Genomic DNA, 18,442 nt, shown 5'->3' with positions numbered 1-18,442 from the left:
ACGGTGAACGTGATAGACCAGGCACACTTTTAGCCAGGCTAATTGGAGGAGGGAGGAAACGCCAGGTCATTACTGCGATTCAATCACCTGCGGGGGATGCCCTGACTGATCCTACAGACATAGCTCACGCTTTTAAAACCTACTACACAAATCTATACACAGCTCAGGGAGGGGACCTGGAAGAGGAAATAGAAGACTATCTGGGACACATAGACCTACCCTGCTTGCCTGACTCAGCTAGGGAGTTCCTAATGCAACCGATTGACAAGGATGAAATCAGCGACGCCCTGAAGAGCATGAGATCTGGTAGTGCGCCTGGCTCGGACGGTCTCACGGCAGGCTTTTACAAAGCCTTCACGGAGCAATTAATCCCACATTTGTCGACTCTGTTTGACAAAATGTGTGTAGAGGGCAAGATGCCTGACTCAATAAGAGTCAGGCATTTCCAGCCACAAGCGCTATACCTGCAGCAGCGCCCGCTTTTGCAGCTGTTACTGGGGGTTTTTAGCCTCTGATTTTAACCCTCCTGTTTTTGTCTTTTATTTTGAAAATTTGTTGGGCACTTTCCCCTGTTTTAAAATACCCTGGCCACGCATACCTCCACTGCTGCCACCTTACTTGCATCTAAAACAGCAAAGTTCACCGCCCTTGGCGGGTCCTCGGCCCTTGTCTTGTCGGCGGCCATCTTAGGTGAGGGGCTTCATCGCGCGCCATAGTCCGCTCTCTGTCTCTACAGGCGAACATAAAGGCAGCCATGCCGACGCGCAGCGGTAACGCGCAGCGGGGACGCCGGACTGACGCCGGAGTTACGCCAGAGTTCAGCCCGTCTGTGCCCGTCCGGGCCCAGACGGGCTCAGGGCCGGTCCCCCTGGCCGACCCACGGGAGCCTCACGCAGCCGGTATTAGGTACATGAGGGAGGAACTTATGCTGTGGCGGCCTTCTCATCCTGCCACATGTAGATTTATCCATGAGAGTGGATTACCGTTTCTGCCTTGCGGGGTTTGCAACTTAGCTCAAGAAACGGCCAGAGATAATTGTGCGTTATCAATGGCCTTGTTGAACTGTCGGTCCCTCCCTACTCACGCGACAGAAATCAATTCTCTTATCCTTGACCATAAGTTGGACGCGCTATTCCTCACAGAGACTTGGATCTCTCCCTGCTCCGGGCCGGATATGGTCAGGGCACTACCACCGGGCTTCCTCATATTCCATCTAGATAGACCATTGGGGCGGGGAGGCGGAATCGCCATCATTTACAGGGATACATTAACGTGCAAGGCCCAGGGCGGTGGGATAAGCGATTGCGAGAGCTGTCAGTTCTCTCTACGCTTGTCGCCCACCGCGTCCCTGGCAGGCCTTCTCGTTTATCGTCCACCGGGGACTATGGGCAATTTCCCTAATTCCCTTCTTGAAACGGTTGCGCTCCTTGCCTCCTTCACTGCCAACTTTGTGGCATTGGGTGATTTTAACATCCATTTCGACGACCCTCACAATTTCCTGGGAGTCGATCTGCAGCATGATCTCAAAGCATTTGAGATCAACTTGGTTAATTCGGGCGCAACGCATGGGAAGGGGCACCTGCTCGATCCCATCTTCTCTAACTCAGACCGCCTCCAAGTTCTGGCTGCACTGCCGCTGCCCTGGACAGACCACTCTATGATTCCGGCTCGGTGGCAGTATGATGCCCCAGTGGTATCTACATCTAGGGTATTCACGGTGGAAAGAGCCTGGTCTAGGCTCTCAGTGGATACCTGGGCGGTACACTTGGAGGCGTCTCGTCCCGTTTTCGGGACTGACCCGTTAGTAGTCGATGAGAAGGTGAACGCTTAGCTGACCAACTCACTGGATACCATCCTCCCTAAGAAAAGACGACTTACTAGGGGCAGGAGAGTGGGATCAGCGCCCTGGTACACACCTGAGCTCAGAACACTGAGGAAGGGCTGCAAGAGGCGGGAGAGGATCTGGAGGAAGGACTGGGGCGAAGAGAGCCGGAGAGAATATCGGGTGGCTCTCGCTGCTTATAAATCTGCCATCCGGGCAGCGAAATCTGGGTATTTTGAAGAGAGGATAGGCCTCTCGTCTAACTCATCGAAAGAGTCTTTCAAGGTCATCAGAGAACTCTTGAAAACCCCCGAACCTCTGGTCTCGTATGACAACCCACGTGAGAAATGCTTAGAACTGGCCTCTTATTTTAAACTTAAGATTGAAAATATCCTGTCATCCCTCCCTCAGCCAACCCAGGAGTCATCCTCACTGGGCAACCTAGGGTCTTGGCCCGGGGTGAGGACAGCAGAACTGGCCTCTTTTGGACCAGTCACTGTGGACGAAGTTCTCGGGGTTCTGGCTTCCGTGAAGAGTGGGTCCCCGAGAGACCCGGCCCCGATGAAATATCTGAAGCAGGTAGCCCTCACCATCGGCGGCCCAGTGACGGATCTTCTGAACTTATCCCTCACTCAAGGCGTGGTGCCCCCCAGTTGGAAAGGAGCGGTAGTCAAGGCCCTCCTGAAGAAGCCCAGCCTAGACCCCGCCGACCTTGCAAACTTTAGGCCCATCTCTCTACTTCCCGGCTGGAGTAAGGTGGCGGAAAAACTTGTGAATAGGCGCCTATCGGGCTTCTTGGAATCCCACTCCCTACTGGGTGACTCGCAGACGGGTTTCCGCCCCGATCAGGGGACGGACACCGCTCTGCTGGCAGTCGTGGAGAATGCCAGGAGCATTTTGGATTCAGGGGGATCAGTGGCAGTGATCCTCCTGGACCTCAGTGCGGCATTTAATACCGTAAACCATCAGGTGCTACTCCAGCGACTGTCGGGGTGGGAGTTTCCGGGATGGCGCTGAAATGGCTCGTGTCCTTTTTACAAGAGCGCACGTTCGAGGTGTGGGAAGGCCACGAAAAGTCAACATCGTTCCCTCTCCAGTGTGGTGTGCCACAGGGCTCATCGTTGAGCCCTACATTGTTTAACATTTATATGGCCCCGCTGGAGAGTGTGGTACTTCCACTGGGAATTAAGATCATCAGCTACGCCGATGATACCCAGTTTGTGGTAGGGCTCCCCCAGTCCGCGAACCAGCCCGATCAGCTGCATGCATGCCTGGTTAAGATCTTTACCTGGATGGGCAATTCAGCCCTCAAGCTCAATGGTTCCAAAACCGAGCTGATGATGTTGGGGAACTCTTCTCCTTCCCTGCCCCTAAGCAGCTGGCCCAGCTGTCTGGGAGTGCCACCTACCCCTAAACAGGAGATTAAGAGCTTGGGGGTGTGGCTGGAGCAGGACCTTTCTTTTAAGTCACACGCCTCAAAGACCGCTGGCGTGTGCTTCGGCCTGCTCCGATCAGCCCGGAAGATCTTACCCCTCCTCCCGATGGCCTCCAGGAGGCTATTAATCCAGGGGCTCATCATCTCCCGGCTGGATTATAGTAACGCGCTGTTCCTGGGGGCGCCAGAAGCCACTTTGAACCAACTGCAGCAAGTACAAAATGCCGCTGCCAGGCTTCTGACAGACCTTCCCAGGTGGCAATCAGCCCGTCCGGCGCTGAAGGCGCTTCACTGGCTTCCAGTCAGAGAGAGGGTGAAGTTCAAGGCACTCTGCATGGCCCACAAAATCCTGCAGGGGAAAGGGCCTCCTATCCTTCGGGGCATGGTTCAACCCTACAAGGCCCCCCGCGCCCTGCAAGTCGCAAGAGTAAGAAAGGCCAGGTCTGGTGGCAGAAGATTTTCTGTTAACGTGGCAGCGCTGTGGAATTCTCTTCCGCTTGCCCTGCGTTTTGAAACTAGCATTTTACGATTTCGTAAACTTTTAAAGACTCACCTGTTCCCTGCCTAATGAGGCGTTTCTGTTAGGGCCGCTTTTTCTGGACAAGCGCTGGGATGCCCAAGGGTAACCATGCGCGATACAAAACTCACTAATAATAATAATAATAAAGAGGCGCAAATAGTCACCATTCTGTAACCCGGGAAGCCGAGTGACGTATGTAGCTCGTATCGTCCTCTGTCCCTCCTCAATGTTGATGCGAAACTTTACGCTAAGGTCCTGGCGACTAGACTTGCCTTACTAGCCTCTCAGCTGGTTGCCCTGGAGCAAGCAGGTTTTATTCCCAGCAGGAACCTTACATACAACATCCGCACTGTTTTAGGCACAATTCAACATACACGGCAGGACAGGTCTGCGCTTGCGGTTTTCCTCGACATGGAGAAGGCTTTTGACTCTGTAGAGTGGCCTTTCATGAGTCGGGTGCTGCAGCCCCTGGGCCTTGGTCAACCGTTTTTACAAATGATAGGAGCGTTATACCACGGACCGCGAGCCCGGCTACGGATTAATGACCTAGTGACAGACCCATTCCCTATCACTAGAGGCACCAGACAGGGGTGCCCACTCTCTCCCCTGCTATACGCGCTGGTGGCAGAACCATTGTCTTGCGCCCTTCGGGAATACCACGCCAATGAAGGCATCTGCTTCCCCAACTATAAGATAATAGTCTCGATGTATGCAGATGACACCCTGCTCTATGTTAGAGACCCGGAAAACAACTTATCGTCGGTACTACGGGAGGTAGTGAGGTTTGGTGCGCTCTCGGGCCTCCGGGTCAACTGGTCGAAGTCGTTAGCCTTCCCATTGACTAGGTGACTCGGCCGAAGACGATGGAATTCCCGCTCACCTGGACCAATGACACGGTCAGGTACCTCGGAATTCACCTCCACACGGACTCTGAGACCCTATTTAGAGCGAATTACGGCACGGCCTTTAGTAGGCTGGAAGATGACGTGACAGCATGGTGTAAACTCCCCCTCTCCCTCATCGGGCGAATAGCTATCATGAAAATGGTGGTGCTCCCCAGATTCCTTTTCTTATTCGCAGCCATACCGATGGTGCTCCCTAAAACATTTTTCCAGAGGCTGCAGCAGGAGCTCACAAGACTGGCTTGGGCGGGCAGACAACCACGTGCGAAGTGGTCGCTCCTTACCTTGCCGTACAGTATGGGGGGTCTTGGAGCTCCGGATCTGGAATTATACTACAGAGTTGCACAGGCGGCGCATCTTCACACCTGGGTACACGGGCACAAAGACATACCTCAACTGAAGATGGAGGCCTTATTTGCTCTCCCGCTGTCCCTCCCACACATGCTCTTTGAACCCATAGATCGACGCACAGGAATACTTGATTCACTGACAGCTACGACGCATTCATGGAATAACCTCCAGCAGAGACAGGGAGGTGCGCTGCTATACACACCCAGCATGCCTATTGATTGGGTGCGCTGGCTTCCCCCTCTGCGCGAAAAGGGGGTGTTAGACGCGATGCGGCAACTTGGGATTAAGACTGCGGGGGACTTATTTAGTGCCGGGGTGGTGAAAACTTGGGACCAGGCGCGAGCTACCCGGGAGGACCCCTCCCCACTGATGAGATTTCACTTCTTCAGAGTGAGGCATGCTTGCACGGAACTTCTAGGGGGGGACATGGCGAAACCACCGGAGGTTAAGGAACTTACGTACATCATAAAGGCCACTACCCCCCAAAAATTACTCACTCGTCTGTACGCCTTAGCAATCTCGCACAGGGAAAACACGTATACTAAAGCGAGGCCTGCCTGGCAAGTAGACTTACAAATGACGCTGAGCGATGACATTTGGAAATACTGCTGCACTAACACACGAGGCATATCTCTGAATGGGCGACACAGACTTGTCCACTTCAAATTTCTTAACAGGATATACTACACGCCGTCCAGACTCCACAGGTATGGTCTCAGACCCACGGCAGAGTGTGACAGATGCCATTTCCCAGACGCAGTCTTTCTCCACCTAGCGTGGGACTGCCCATGTGTTAATGATTTCTGGGTAAAAATCTTTGCAGAACTCAGCTCCATTACCATGGTAGAAGTCCCTCCGGACCCTGCGATGGCCCTGATAGGGTACACCATAAACATACCAAGAGCAATCCGCAGGTTAGTGGACATGGGATTATTATTAGCGCGCAGGGTTGTCGCATGCTGCTGGATGAGGGGCCCCAGCCCCACTGTTAAGAGATGGACCCATGATATGCTTTATGCATGTACACAATCTGAGTTATATAGTGAACTGCTGCCCCCTACCAGTAGACCAAGGAACTTTTGGGGTTTGTATCATACATACCTAAGAACCTGCGCAGCATCAGATCTGGAGGAGGTGACGCAGGACATTCTAGGGGAGACTAGATAGCGTGATAGTTGTAACGACACCTGGATCATGGGTCTGTCTGTGGAATTTGGGAGATGTGAAATGTGAATTCTGTACCCTCCCCGCTCCCGCCTCCCAGCTGCTCCGCCAACCCGCGCACTTGGCCTTAAATGGCGTCCGTGCAGCGCAGGTGAGTGTGACCCACTTGTGGGACACCCCCGCGCCGCACGGCCACCAGCTGCTGCGTGTGCCCCCGGCCTGCCCCCTGCCTCGCTGCCTGCCTCGTTGCCGGTTGCCGGCTGACTCCGCTCCGGTTGTTTTTTTCCTTTGTTTTGACTGTAAATTGTGCCTGTTTAGTATTTCTCGTCGTGCCTGTGTTTTAGTTGTTTTTTGCCTTGTTTTGACTGTAAATTGTGCCTGTTTAGTTTTCCTCGTCGTGCCTGTGTTTTAGTGATTTTTTGCCTTTGTTTTGACTGTAAATTGTGCCTGTTTAGTATTTCTCTTCGTGCCCGTGTTTTGGTCTCCTTCCTTGTTGTCCGCCTACCTCGCCGCCCCCCGCTCTCCCTTCCCGCCACCGCCGCTTTCCCCGCCCCTTTTTCTATTCTGTACCCTCCCCGCTCCCGCCTCCCAGCTGCTCCGCCCACCCGCGCACTTCGCCTTAAATGGCGACCGTGCGAACGCGCAGCGGGCGCGCCGATTGTGCGCCGAAGGCGCGCAAAAGGTAAGCCCGTCTGCGCCCATCCGCGACCGGATCGCGACCAGCGCCAGGACCCCTGGTCCACGAAGATCCCGACCGACCCGCCTGACGTATTCCGCCGCCACCCTCACCGCTCTCAACACCGGCCGACTCCCAGAATGCCATCAAGCCACTCCAAGACGTACCCACGGACCTTTCAGCTGCCACGCCTGCAAGTTCTCCTGCATCCGGACCTGCCCCGCACCAGCACTCGCCAAGTCGAACACCAGCAGCAACCACCTCAAGTGCATCCTGCTCAACACCCGCTCCATCCACAGACACGCCGTAGAACTCTGGAACCTCCTCGACACCACCGCCCCTGACGTTGCCTTCCTCACCGAGACCTGGATGAACGCCTCCTCAGCTCCAGACATCGCCATCGCCATCCCAGAGGGCTACAAGATTGTCCGGAGGGACCGAAACGCCAACCAGATGGGAGGAGGCATCGCCATCATCCACAGAAGCACCATCCGTCTCACGACCAGCACCGACAACACCCTGACCAGCGCCGAACACCTGCATTTCCAGATCCACACCAACCCGAACACCACCCTCAGAGGCACCCTGATCTACCGACCCCCTGGACCACGCACACAATTCAGCGAGGACATCGCCGACTTCGTCAGCCCGCATGCCCTCCCCTCCGATGACTACATCCTCCTGGGAGACCTCAACTTCCATCTGGAGAACAACAACGACCGCAACACCAGCACCCTGCTCGACAACCTCGCCAACCTGGGACTCAAGCAACTGGTGTCCACCCCCACCCACCGCGCCGGACACACACTCGACGCCGTCTTCTCATCCAGCACAGACATCGACTTCAGCCACGCCACAGAGCTTCAATGGACGGACCACAGCTGCGTCCACTTCACCTTCAAGAGAACGACGACCCACCAACACCAGCGACAGGCCGCCCGCAGAAGCTGGAACAAGATCACAGCAGACCAGCTCGCCACCTCCCTGAGCCAGCACCCTCCTGCCAGCTCAGCGAACCCCAGCCAGGCCGCCGACAACCTCACGAAGTGGATCAGCAACTGCGCGGACGAACTCGCCCCTCTGAGGACCCCGCCTAGCAGACACGGCAGCAAGAAGGCCCCATGGTTCACCGACGAACTCAAGAACTCCAAGAAGAACTGCCGAGCCCTCGAGAAAGTCTGGAAAAGGGAACCGACACCGGACAACAGGACCTCCTACAAACTTGCCACCCGGAAACACCACCAGCTGATCCGCGCCGCCAAGAAAACAGCATTCAAGGACCGGCTGGACAACAACGCACACAACTGCAAGGAACTCTTCAACATCGTGAAAGAGCTTTCCAACCCCAGCGCAGGAAACAACGACATCACCCCATCGCAAGACCTCTGCAACTCCCTCGCTTCATACTTCCACAACAAGATCACGGACATATACAGCAGCTTCAACAACCAACCAACGCTCACCAGGACCGAACAACCACCCCCCACCACCACCCTCCACGCCTGGACCCCGATCAGCACCGAAGACACCATCCGCACGATGAACTCCATCCACTCCGGATCACCGACCGACCCCTGCCCTCACCACGTCTTCAACAAGGCCGACGCTGTCATCGCACCCCACCTGCGAGACATCATCAACACATCCTTCGACACCACCATCTTCCCTGAGAGCTGGAAACACGCCGAACTCAGCGCCCTACTCAAGAAACCAACAGCGGACCCCACCGACCTCAAGAACTACCGCCCCATCTCGCTTCTCCCGTTTCCAGCCAAAGTCATCGAGAAGACCGTCAACAAGCAGATGGCCGCCTTCCTCGAGACGAACGGATCCCTCGACCCCTCACAGTCCGGCTTCCGAGCCAATCACAGCACCGAGACCGCCCTCATCGCCGCCACCGATGACATCCGAGCCCTGATGGACAATGGAGAAACAGCGGCCCTCATCCTCCTAGACCTCTCCGCGGCATTCGACACTGTCTGCCACCGCACCCTAGTGCAGCGCCTCAGCGACGTCGGAATTCAGGAGAAGGCGCTGGAATGGATCATCTCCTTCCTCGACGGAAGAACACAGAGAGTCCGCCTGCCACCGTACAAGTCAGAGGCCTCCGAAGTCATCTGCGGCGTCCCCCAAGGATCATCTCTGAGCCCCACCCTCTTCAATGTCTACATGAGCCCCCTCGCGGCCATCGTACGCAAACACAACCTCAGCATAATCTCCTACGCCGACGACACCCAGCTGATCCTCTCCCTGACCAACGACCCCGCCGCCGCCAGAGCCAACCTGCACGAAGGGATGAAAGAGGTAGCCGAGTGGATGACGACCAGCCGCCTGAAACTGAACTCAGACAAGACGGAGGTCCTCATCCTGGGCTCTTCACCCTCCGCCTGGGACGACTCCTGGTGGCCACCCGCCCTGGGCACCGCACCCAAACCGACAGACCACGCACGCAACCTAGGCTTCATCCTGGACTCCTCCCTCTCCATGACCAGACAAGTCAACGCCGTCTCCTCGTCGTGCTTCAACATCCTGCGCATGCTACGAAAGATCTTCTGGTGGATCCCCACCGAGACCAGGAAGACCGTCACCCAGGCCCTCGTCACCAGCCGTCTGGACTACGGCAACGCCCTATACGCCGGTACCACCGCCAAGCTCCAGAAGAGACTCCAGCGGATCCAGAACGCCTCAGCCAGACTCATCCTCGACATCCCACGAACCAGCCACATCTCCGGACATCTGAGAGACCTTCACTGGCTCCCCGTCAACAAAAGAATCACCTTCCGCCTCCTCACCCACGCACACAAAGCCATACACGACCGAGCTACCTCAACAGCCGAGTCAACTTCTACGCTCCCAAACGCCACCTCCGATCAGCCAACCACGCCCTCGCCGCCGTCCCCCGCATCCGAAGAGCGACTACAGGAGGAAGGTCCTTCTCCTACCTGGCCGCCAAGACCTGGAACTCCCTCCCGACCGACCTGCGCCTGACCCAAGACCACCTCCCCTTCAGGAAGAAGCTGAAGACCTGGCTGTTCGAGCAGTAGCGGCACCCCCCCCCCCCCCCCCCCCCAGCGCCTTGAGACCCTACGGGTATGTAGCGCGCTTTATAAGTGTCACTGATTGATTGATTGAGGTTAATGTCGCTATGCAATCTGAGCTATGTGTGTATCAATGATACAGTGCCCTTACAACGCCGCCTGCCCTAATCATGGGGTTGTTGGCTGAATGGCTGTGTACCTACTGGAGATAGCTGTGGAAGAGTGTACCATATGGCGCTGCACTTATGGCCTACGGGAGGGAGGCGGTAGGGGGTGAGAATGTTCAAAGAATCTATGTACTTGTTGTACCTTGGACCATAAAACTTCTACAAATAAAATATTTTAAAAAAATATATATCAGAGCTCTTATATAATGAGATTGCCGCCATAATTTGTCACCGCACTACATGGCACCAAAGGGCAAGTGGATTTTGTTACAGGACAAGTAGATTTAAGAAGCAACATGCCCCACGGACATGTAGATGTTTTATTAAATTCCACACCCCTGCAGTCTTGTGCAGGAAATGAGAATCCTTCCTGGATACAGACACCTTAATCAAATTACAACACTCCCTGACATTCTAATTTATTTTACTATTGTCACCTTGCAGTGAACCCAACAATCCAACATTAAGAGAGTTTCAATGGACACACATTTTTCAGACAATATCCTGTTTGACGGAGTAAAAACTTGTTACAGAAATGTTTTGAAAGGAAACGATGGCAAATATATCAGTGACAAAAATTAGGCTGTTCCAGGAGATGGAGAACAGTGGTCTCGATGGGGCCTCAAAAGTGAAAGCTGATTTAAATTAATTTAAGTGTCTCAGCTTCAAAGTCAAGAACAAGAATGGAACCAATCTAAGGATGGAGTTTTTGTCTATCAGCAACAGTATTCTGTAGAGCCAATGCATGCGACTGGATCAGGAAGACACTTGACAGTGTGCTCATTGCATGTATGCATAGATGTATGTGGTATTTGCCTTGTGCAAACCTACGGCTCTCATTGACTGTATGGTTAACATGCTAGCCATGGTCACCAGTTCCTTTCAAGGCACTTCTGCAAGTTTGGTTGCCATTAAAACATTGCATTAATAACATCAGCAAGACGCAAGGCATTCATATACAGCACAAAACATATAGTAAGAGCAGCACTAATGCCCTTTGGGGTCTGCATCCCCTCACCTCCAAGAGCCTTTTCTGCTTGGCTGCCCTGGCGGCCTCGCGCTGTGCAGCATATAAAGCCTCCTCTTCTAGTCTCAACTTCTCCTCTTGTAAGGCTAACTGCATATGAACAAAACAATAAGGGTTAACCAAATCAGAACCTGTCTAACTGACCTATACATATAGGAAAAAACACAAATGGATAACGTAACATAGAATAAATCATAAGTAAATAATAAGCATCAAACAAACACAAAATGCTGACAGGGTGTTTTCATGGTCAATACATGTGTGCAGCCTTCTTAGCAAATCAGTAGAAATAAAAGACACAAATGTGGACAGTGCTTTGTTAAGATAGTGTCACCATGTGCCTAAGGTAAACAGAATGTAGATGGGGGAGAGAGCAGCCTATCATCTGTGACTATCAGCAGAATTGATATCCTCTGGGTGATAGGAGCACCTTTTAGGGTGGTGGGGCTTTGAAACTTCACATTATTTGTTCGACTTCAGACCACAGTGGCAATGGAATTACAATCTGCATTACCAGGTTCAGTGGTTAATTGAGTCCAGTAGTTGCCGGCGGTGGGCATCAATACTCATTTTTGGGGACCAAGACATATTTTCCATCATCAGATGCTGACCCACAACACGGGATAGACAAGGCAGACAATGGAGAAAGGAGTAGGAAGGGACAGATAAGAAACAGTGACTAAAGAAGCACGGAGAGATTAAAAAGAACTGCTACAGTGATATAAAGAGGCAAGAAGTGCAGAGTGGTAGAAAAAAAACCATGTTGTAGAATCAAGACTAGGAAGCCTCAGTATTCAGCAACCACAACATCCGACAGTGTCATGGTTGGACTCCCAAGAAACACTCTGAGCCCCTGTACTTATTTTTTTTTATTTAACAAACTAAGCACCAGCCATGTTGTTCCCCAATGAGCTTGATCCGTATCATTCTCTCTTCAGACCTCAGTGTTCACCTCCCTAGCACCAGCTATCTAGCTTGCTTTTAAATGTAGAGCTATTTAAAACATATGGTGAATTTGTTTCAAATATTTAGTTACAGAACCTCAGAAACAGTACTAACACACTTCACATATGAAACTATGTATTGAACACCATGGCTGATTAGGTAATTTCCATCCTGTAAATTATTTGAGTACCACTCACACTTTAGTATCCGTCATAACATTTGGGACGAGTGTAGCACAAACTTTATATAACATAAGTCTCCTGGTGCACTAACTTGAGATTGCTCCCATTCCATGTAACTGTGCTATGTGTTCAAAAGGCTTGGGTTTCTAACCACAACTACTTATGCCGTATCTCTTAAGAAAAGCTGGGCTGGTGGTGAATTGACACACCCGCTTCTTTTAGTATTCTTACATTACTCTCAGGACTTACCTCAGCTTTTAAACTGTCCTTGAAGCTTGTCTTGAACACATTAGCAAGGTAAACAGAATTATCATGAATTTTGATATACCCTAGTTTAAAGAATCATAAGATGCCATGAAAAAACATGAAAGCTTGGCGGAAAGAAAGATCGGCCCACAATGCTCAAAATAACAGGACTTTAAGAATGCCTTTGAAGGTGCATATCAAGTATTGGTCTAAAGATACGTTTTCCATCATAACTGGCTTACGAAAATAGAGCCTTCCAAATTTCCTCTTTATTTAAGAGCCCATCTGGTCAACACTGTCCTAATAATACAACCCGACCTGATGTCCTTAACGAGACATTCTGGAATCCTTATTGTTGACGATTTAAGATTGTGTAACGCATTACGCTTTTCACTGGATTGCCAGTTTGAGGAAGAGCCTGATGCAGTGTTGTTCTGCAGATTTTGATCTGAGAATTGAACTGCAATGTAATTTGTCTTCGATCTACCCAACACAAAACAAACTCCATAAAATATGCATATAAAACAGCAATAACACTGAGGCACATTATCACCTCCCCACGCCAACATATGTTGGCCTCAGTTGATCTGTCATATAAATCGACATAAGATGCTTGTCAACAATCAAATTGAATTTTTATTGATTTTTAATATATATTTGAGTTGATGTATGGAAATGTACTGCTGCAAAAAATGTTGGCCATGGTGGGTTATGGTTTAGGAATTTATAGAGGGCATGGTCACCCAAAGGCATCATGGCGCTAATACTCAAAGAAAAGAAGGACAAAACCCGGAATACTATGCATCAGAGCCAAAAGCCCTCTTAAAAAACAAAGTTCTCAATGTGATCCTAAAAGTATCTAAAGATGACACTGAATGAAAATGCAAAGGAAGAGAGTTCCATACTCTTGTAGGTAGGGCCGAGAAACTGTGTCTACCTCTCCTAGATTTAGAAAACCGAGGGACAGCCAATAAATAGGCCTTCGAAAAATGAAGAGTCCTTGTAGGGGTGTATCTGATTAAACGTTTAGCAAGAAAATCCCATGCTAAGCCATGGAGAGACTTGAATACTAGGAAGCACACTTTAAACTGGATCCATTGGGTAGCTGGGAACCAAGGAAGTTGCTATAATAATGGGCGGGTGTGTGTCTTAAAATGAACCTCACACATCATCCTTGCCGCCGCATTCTGGAGCAGCTGATGAAGACGCATTAAGTCGCCTTCTGGTAAACCTAAATAGATGCTGTAAGCGTAATCTAAATGGCTGCCAATAACCACTGTCAACATTATTTTCATCGGAAAAACAAAGGAGAGAGCAAGGGATGGTGCCCACTCCAAGTGGGCAGAAGGTACTCCTGTTCCCCTGGACAAGGATATGCAAAACAAAAGAAGGAGTATGCTCCGGCGTGTCAGGTGGGGGTCAACACTAGGAAAGGAGAAATGTTCCTTTTCTTTAATAAACCCCTCACTCACCACCTAGTGGTGACATGCTTCATCATCGGGGTCCACCCTGGTGGCCTAGCGTCACCAGGGTGTGCTTCGACACCTGAAATACAGTGGAGCGGGTTTGTGAAGTGTAAGTGCAAAAAAGGTGATGTTAAAAAATGTCCTGGTTTGTCTTTCAAAATTGAGTTTTATTAAAAAGCAACTGGACAATATTAAAACAAAATGCGAGATACTGGAAGGGGGAAGTTACGACCTACGTATCTCTCTATGTGTTGGTGGTGTTTTTAGGTCAACATGTTTCTACCATATGGGAAAGTTCCCGGTATTCTTCAGGACCAAAGGAGATGTCACCTTCTGTGTAATCCATGTTCTGTCAGTCTTGTCTGTCTATTCACTTGGAGTCACCCCCAGCCACCAGAGTTTGACTCGTGATAAACCACATTGCGCGTCACAATAGCCACGCGCTGCTAAGATAATATGCTTATATTTTTTCTTTTATCCAACTAACCTCAGCGATAAAATGGTACTATCTGCATGTGATTTAGCACGCACCTACCAGATATTGATATATCTCCTACTGGCCTAATAATAAGCGGTCACCCACGATATATCACAATGCTCATCAATAATCTGAGGTCCTATAATCACCACTGTGGCATGCAGAATGACTGCACTAAGAATCTGCACGACGTTACAGGCTAGTAATAACGCTTTGCGCCTAACGCCAACTCATTTCTTTTTTTCCCCACAGGTTTTTGTTTTAATTTTTGCTCCACAACGTTGTGAGCATTTTTACCTAGACACACTGTGCCCTAGGTTGCACAAGGATTTAGGATAGGGTGAGTCCTTTAGGAGGCTCATACCGTCCATCTCCTTTGGTCCTGAAGAATACCGGGAACTTTCCCATATGGTAGAAACATGTTGACCTAAAAACACCACCAACACATAGAGAGATACGTAGGTCGTAACTTCCCCCTTCCAGTATCTCGCATTTTGTTTTAATATTGTCCAGTTGCTTTTTAATAAAACTCAATTTTGAAAGACAAACCAGGACATTTTTTAACATCACCTTTTTTGCACTTACACTTCACAAACCCGCTCCACTGTATTTCAGGTGTCGAAGCACACCCTGGTGACGCTAGGCCACCAGGGTGGACCCCGATGATGAAGCATGTCACCACTAGGTGGTGAGTGAGGGGTTTATTAAAGAAAAGGAACATTTCTCCTTTCCTAGTGTTGACCCCCACCTGACACGCCGGAGCATACTCCTTCTTTTGTTTTGCATAACATTATTTTCATGACATCAACAGAACAGTATAAATAGTGTATCCTTAACGTGCGAAGCAGGAAAACTCCTTTAGAGACCACGCATGTTGATCTGTGGTTTCAGTGACAAATGTTGGTCTACTAAAATGCCTAACTTATTGCTACCCATTTGGGTGTAGGAAGAGAACCTAATTCAGTGGCCCAGTACTGAGTTGACCAGGCTGTGGGATTCCCATTAAAGACCACCACTACAGTCTTTTCAGCATTCAACTTCAAGGAATTGGTCCTCATCCAGCCATAAATAAAACACATCAATTCTTGGAACAAAAGATGGGACCTGGGATGGTCCTCTAAGCAGAGGAGGATCTGAGAATCATCAGGATAATTGAATATCCAACATCCTCTGCTGACTAGCTCCTTTATCAGAGGTTGCAGGTAAATATTGAAAAAATAGGGCGTAAAGGAAGAACCTTGAAGGACTCCACAGTCCACTTTTACTTCAGTGGCTTTAAAGGGAGGGAGGTGAACAAATTGAGTTCTCTCTTCACGAAAAAGCCAATCCATTTATATGTTGTTCCAATCAAACTCTGCTGCTTTCACAAGCTTTAAAAGAAGCCCATGAACAACAGTATTGAAAGCAGCAGATAGATCTAACAATAGCAGGGCCATAGTGTGGCATGCATCCAGTTCCATTCTCAGATCATCAATGGCGATAGAAAAACAGTCTTGGTGTTTTACTTGGGTCTGAACCCGGCTTGTTGAGAATCTAGGAATTCACCAGTTTGGAGATGGTTACATATCTCCAGTGCAGCATGCATTTCCAGTAATGTGGTACAAAAAGAAAATAATGAAATATGCCTATAGGTCTTTTGCATAGTTGGGTTGTCATTCACTTTTTTTAATAGAAGAATTCTAAATACCTTTTTGAAAGTACTTGGAACCACACAACTGTCTGAAGAGAGGTGATAAGCAATTTACTGAGAGGCTCTCGAATAGTAAGAGCTAAGGATTTCATTACACTTGGAGGGATGGGGTCATTTAGGGAACCTGATTTAATTGTGTCCAGAAGCCTTAGAAGTGTATTATCTCGCAACAGGTTAAAATCAGAAAAAGTATCCTCTGCCACGTCCTTTGGTTCTAGCCACTCCACTGTAAGGCTGCCTTTTTTTTAAATTACTTGATCAAACAGATCTTATCCACAAAGAAACCATTAAATTGATTACAATGAGTTTGAGTAGCCATTACTAATTGGCTAACTTTATCAGAAGATGAAAGGTCTCATGATCTTAAAAATTTCTCTGGGGATTCCGTGGCTCCCTAATCCTACCAGAATAGTAGCACTGTTTAGCTTGAACAATCAGTTCATATAATTAAGCAGTGCTGTCTTAAAAGTTGCTTTGAGTTCCAGTGCATATATGCATTTCCCCGTTTTCATTCAAGTTGTCTCAATTCTATTTGCACCTTTTTGAGTTGCTGGGAAAACCAATGTGCGGAGCACCTACCTGTTCCCTGAGTCAAGTTTCTTTACAGGTGGAGTCTGGGATAATCCTGCATTATCTAGCCCGAGATAAAAGCACTGCTTCATTCACATTGTTGATAGAGTTAGGCCTAGAAGTTTCAAGCACCTCCACGATCTTTTTCCTATCCAGTTTATTGCATTCTCTGACCACCCTTGCCTCCAGTGGTTTTTTGGGGGAGTTTTAAATAGCGAGATCTCGCCCCGAAGGTATCAGAGCGCATTAAATGAGCACCAGTTGCGTTACAGTCAGACACATTCATTTTTGTTAGGCACAGGGAGATTAAGTGATTTTACCAGAATCACAGGATGTTGAGCATCCCTGCAGAGATTCAAACCTGTTCCCCAGCTTTGAGGTCGACTGCTCTGGCCGTTAGGCCACATTCTGTAATGGCACCGAGGGTAGTCAGATCAAATTGGATGGAATAGTGATAAGACCATATACAGCATTTTATGCGCACAGGCGAAGCACACAGTCAGGGGTCCACACCACGTCTAAAGTGTGGACCTTCAATTGAGTGGGTTTATTAAAGTGTTGTGTCAGCCCAAGGGAGCACATAAGGTCCATTAATTGCTGGCTTTTAGAAGTAGAAGTAACTTCTTCAGCTAGCAATTAAAATGATCTATAATCAGCAGTTTTTTTTTTTAAATACAATTTATCACAAGGGAGAAAACTAATCCATAAAAAAGTGTAGGGAAGATTGCCATATAGTGTGGAGGACAGTACACTACCAGAATGAAATATCTGTTCCTGACACAAAGTTAAATGAAGGCAAGTCTGCCTCTGTGTCCAAGTCAACCAGTAATGTTTTTTCTATATTAAGATTTTTCTTTGATATGGCTGCAACACCACTGCCAATTGTACCTGCTGGATGATTAACACAATGATTAACACCAAGAAAGGAATAACCTTTTGGTATGGCTCCCAGAATGGATGACATGGAGGTATCAGTAAGCCATGTTTCAGATGTAGAAGAAAAGTTGGCTGAAGGGTGAATAGAAGATCAAAACCAAGGATCTCATATTTAAATAGTAGTTCCGAAGCAAGGTTTTGGCAGTCTTATCAACAGGTGATACGTGTTAAACTCCGGGGTAATTCAAGTGGCTTAAGAATCTCTAGTACAGATAATCTGTTCTAAACATCTGGGTCAGGAGAGAAGCTTACCTCTTCCAAACACGCAGTTGATCCGACGAGTAGGTCAGTGAACTGGCATAATGGCTGGGCCCTGGCCTAATGTGGACAGGCACAGATGGGCTTACCTCAGGCATCCCAAAGGCGTGTGTCCACACAGTGACTGTCCTTAAATATCCCCCCTGACACAACTAGAACGCTAACCACTCTTCAATGCGACTCACTTCTTGAGTCCTCCCCTGAATGGCAGACAGGATCAAAGTGCAAAATGCAGCTGAAGATGAGAAGGCAAGGGCAGTCTAACAGCTAGACCTTCCAATTAAAACATTAAAATTAAAAAAAAACTTCACCAAACACAATTAGCAGCATTACTAGAAAGATTTAATTTAAAAACAAACAAATGACTAAAAGTAAGAAACTGATTGTGTCACTTACTCTCCAACATGCTGAAAAACACTTGAAAGTTGATATAACTAATGACTAAACAGGTTCTCAAATGTAATTCTATGCCACATAACTGATCCAGGAACAGATTCTTTAAAAAAAGTACTGGCTACTTTACTAACTACTTGCTGTGAGCTCATAAATAGCAGTTTCTTTGTTTGAAA

The 18,442-nt window shown here is 49.1% G+C and overlaps 1 protein-coding gene across 2 annotated transcripts in view; it reads right to left on the bottom strand.

Annotated features, from left to right (window-relative positions):
- The window catches only part of AP1AR (adaptor related protein complex 1 associated regulatory protein), a 196,346-nt gene that overhangs the window by 73,172 nt on the left and 104,732 nt on the right, over positions 1-18,442 (bottom strand). Inside the window, exon 6 of one of the 2 annotated variants that reach the window (XM_078676066.1) lies at positions 11,094-11,192. The exons of the other annotated variant lie outside the window; for it this stretch is intronic. Coding sequence (XP_078532192.1) covers positions 11,094-11,192 — 99 coding nt within the window. The remainder of the gene's footprint in view (positions 1-11,093; positions 11,193-18,442) is intronic. 2 annotated transcript variants of the gene reach the window in all.

This window comes from Lissotriton helveticus, chromosome 2_1 (assembly GCF_964261635.1).
Source record: "Lissotriton helveticus chromosome 2_1, aLisHel1.1, whole genome shotgun sequence".
Classification (NCBI taxonomy): domain Eukaryota; kingdom Metazoa; phylum Chordata; class Amphibia; order Caudata; family Salamandridae; genus Lissotriton; species Lissotriton helveticus.
This window is presented reverse-complemented; position numbering and strand designations above follow the sequence as displayed.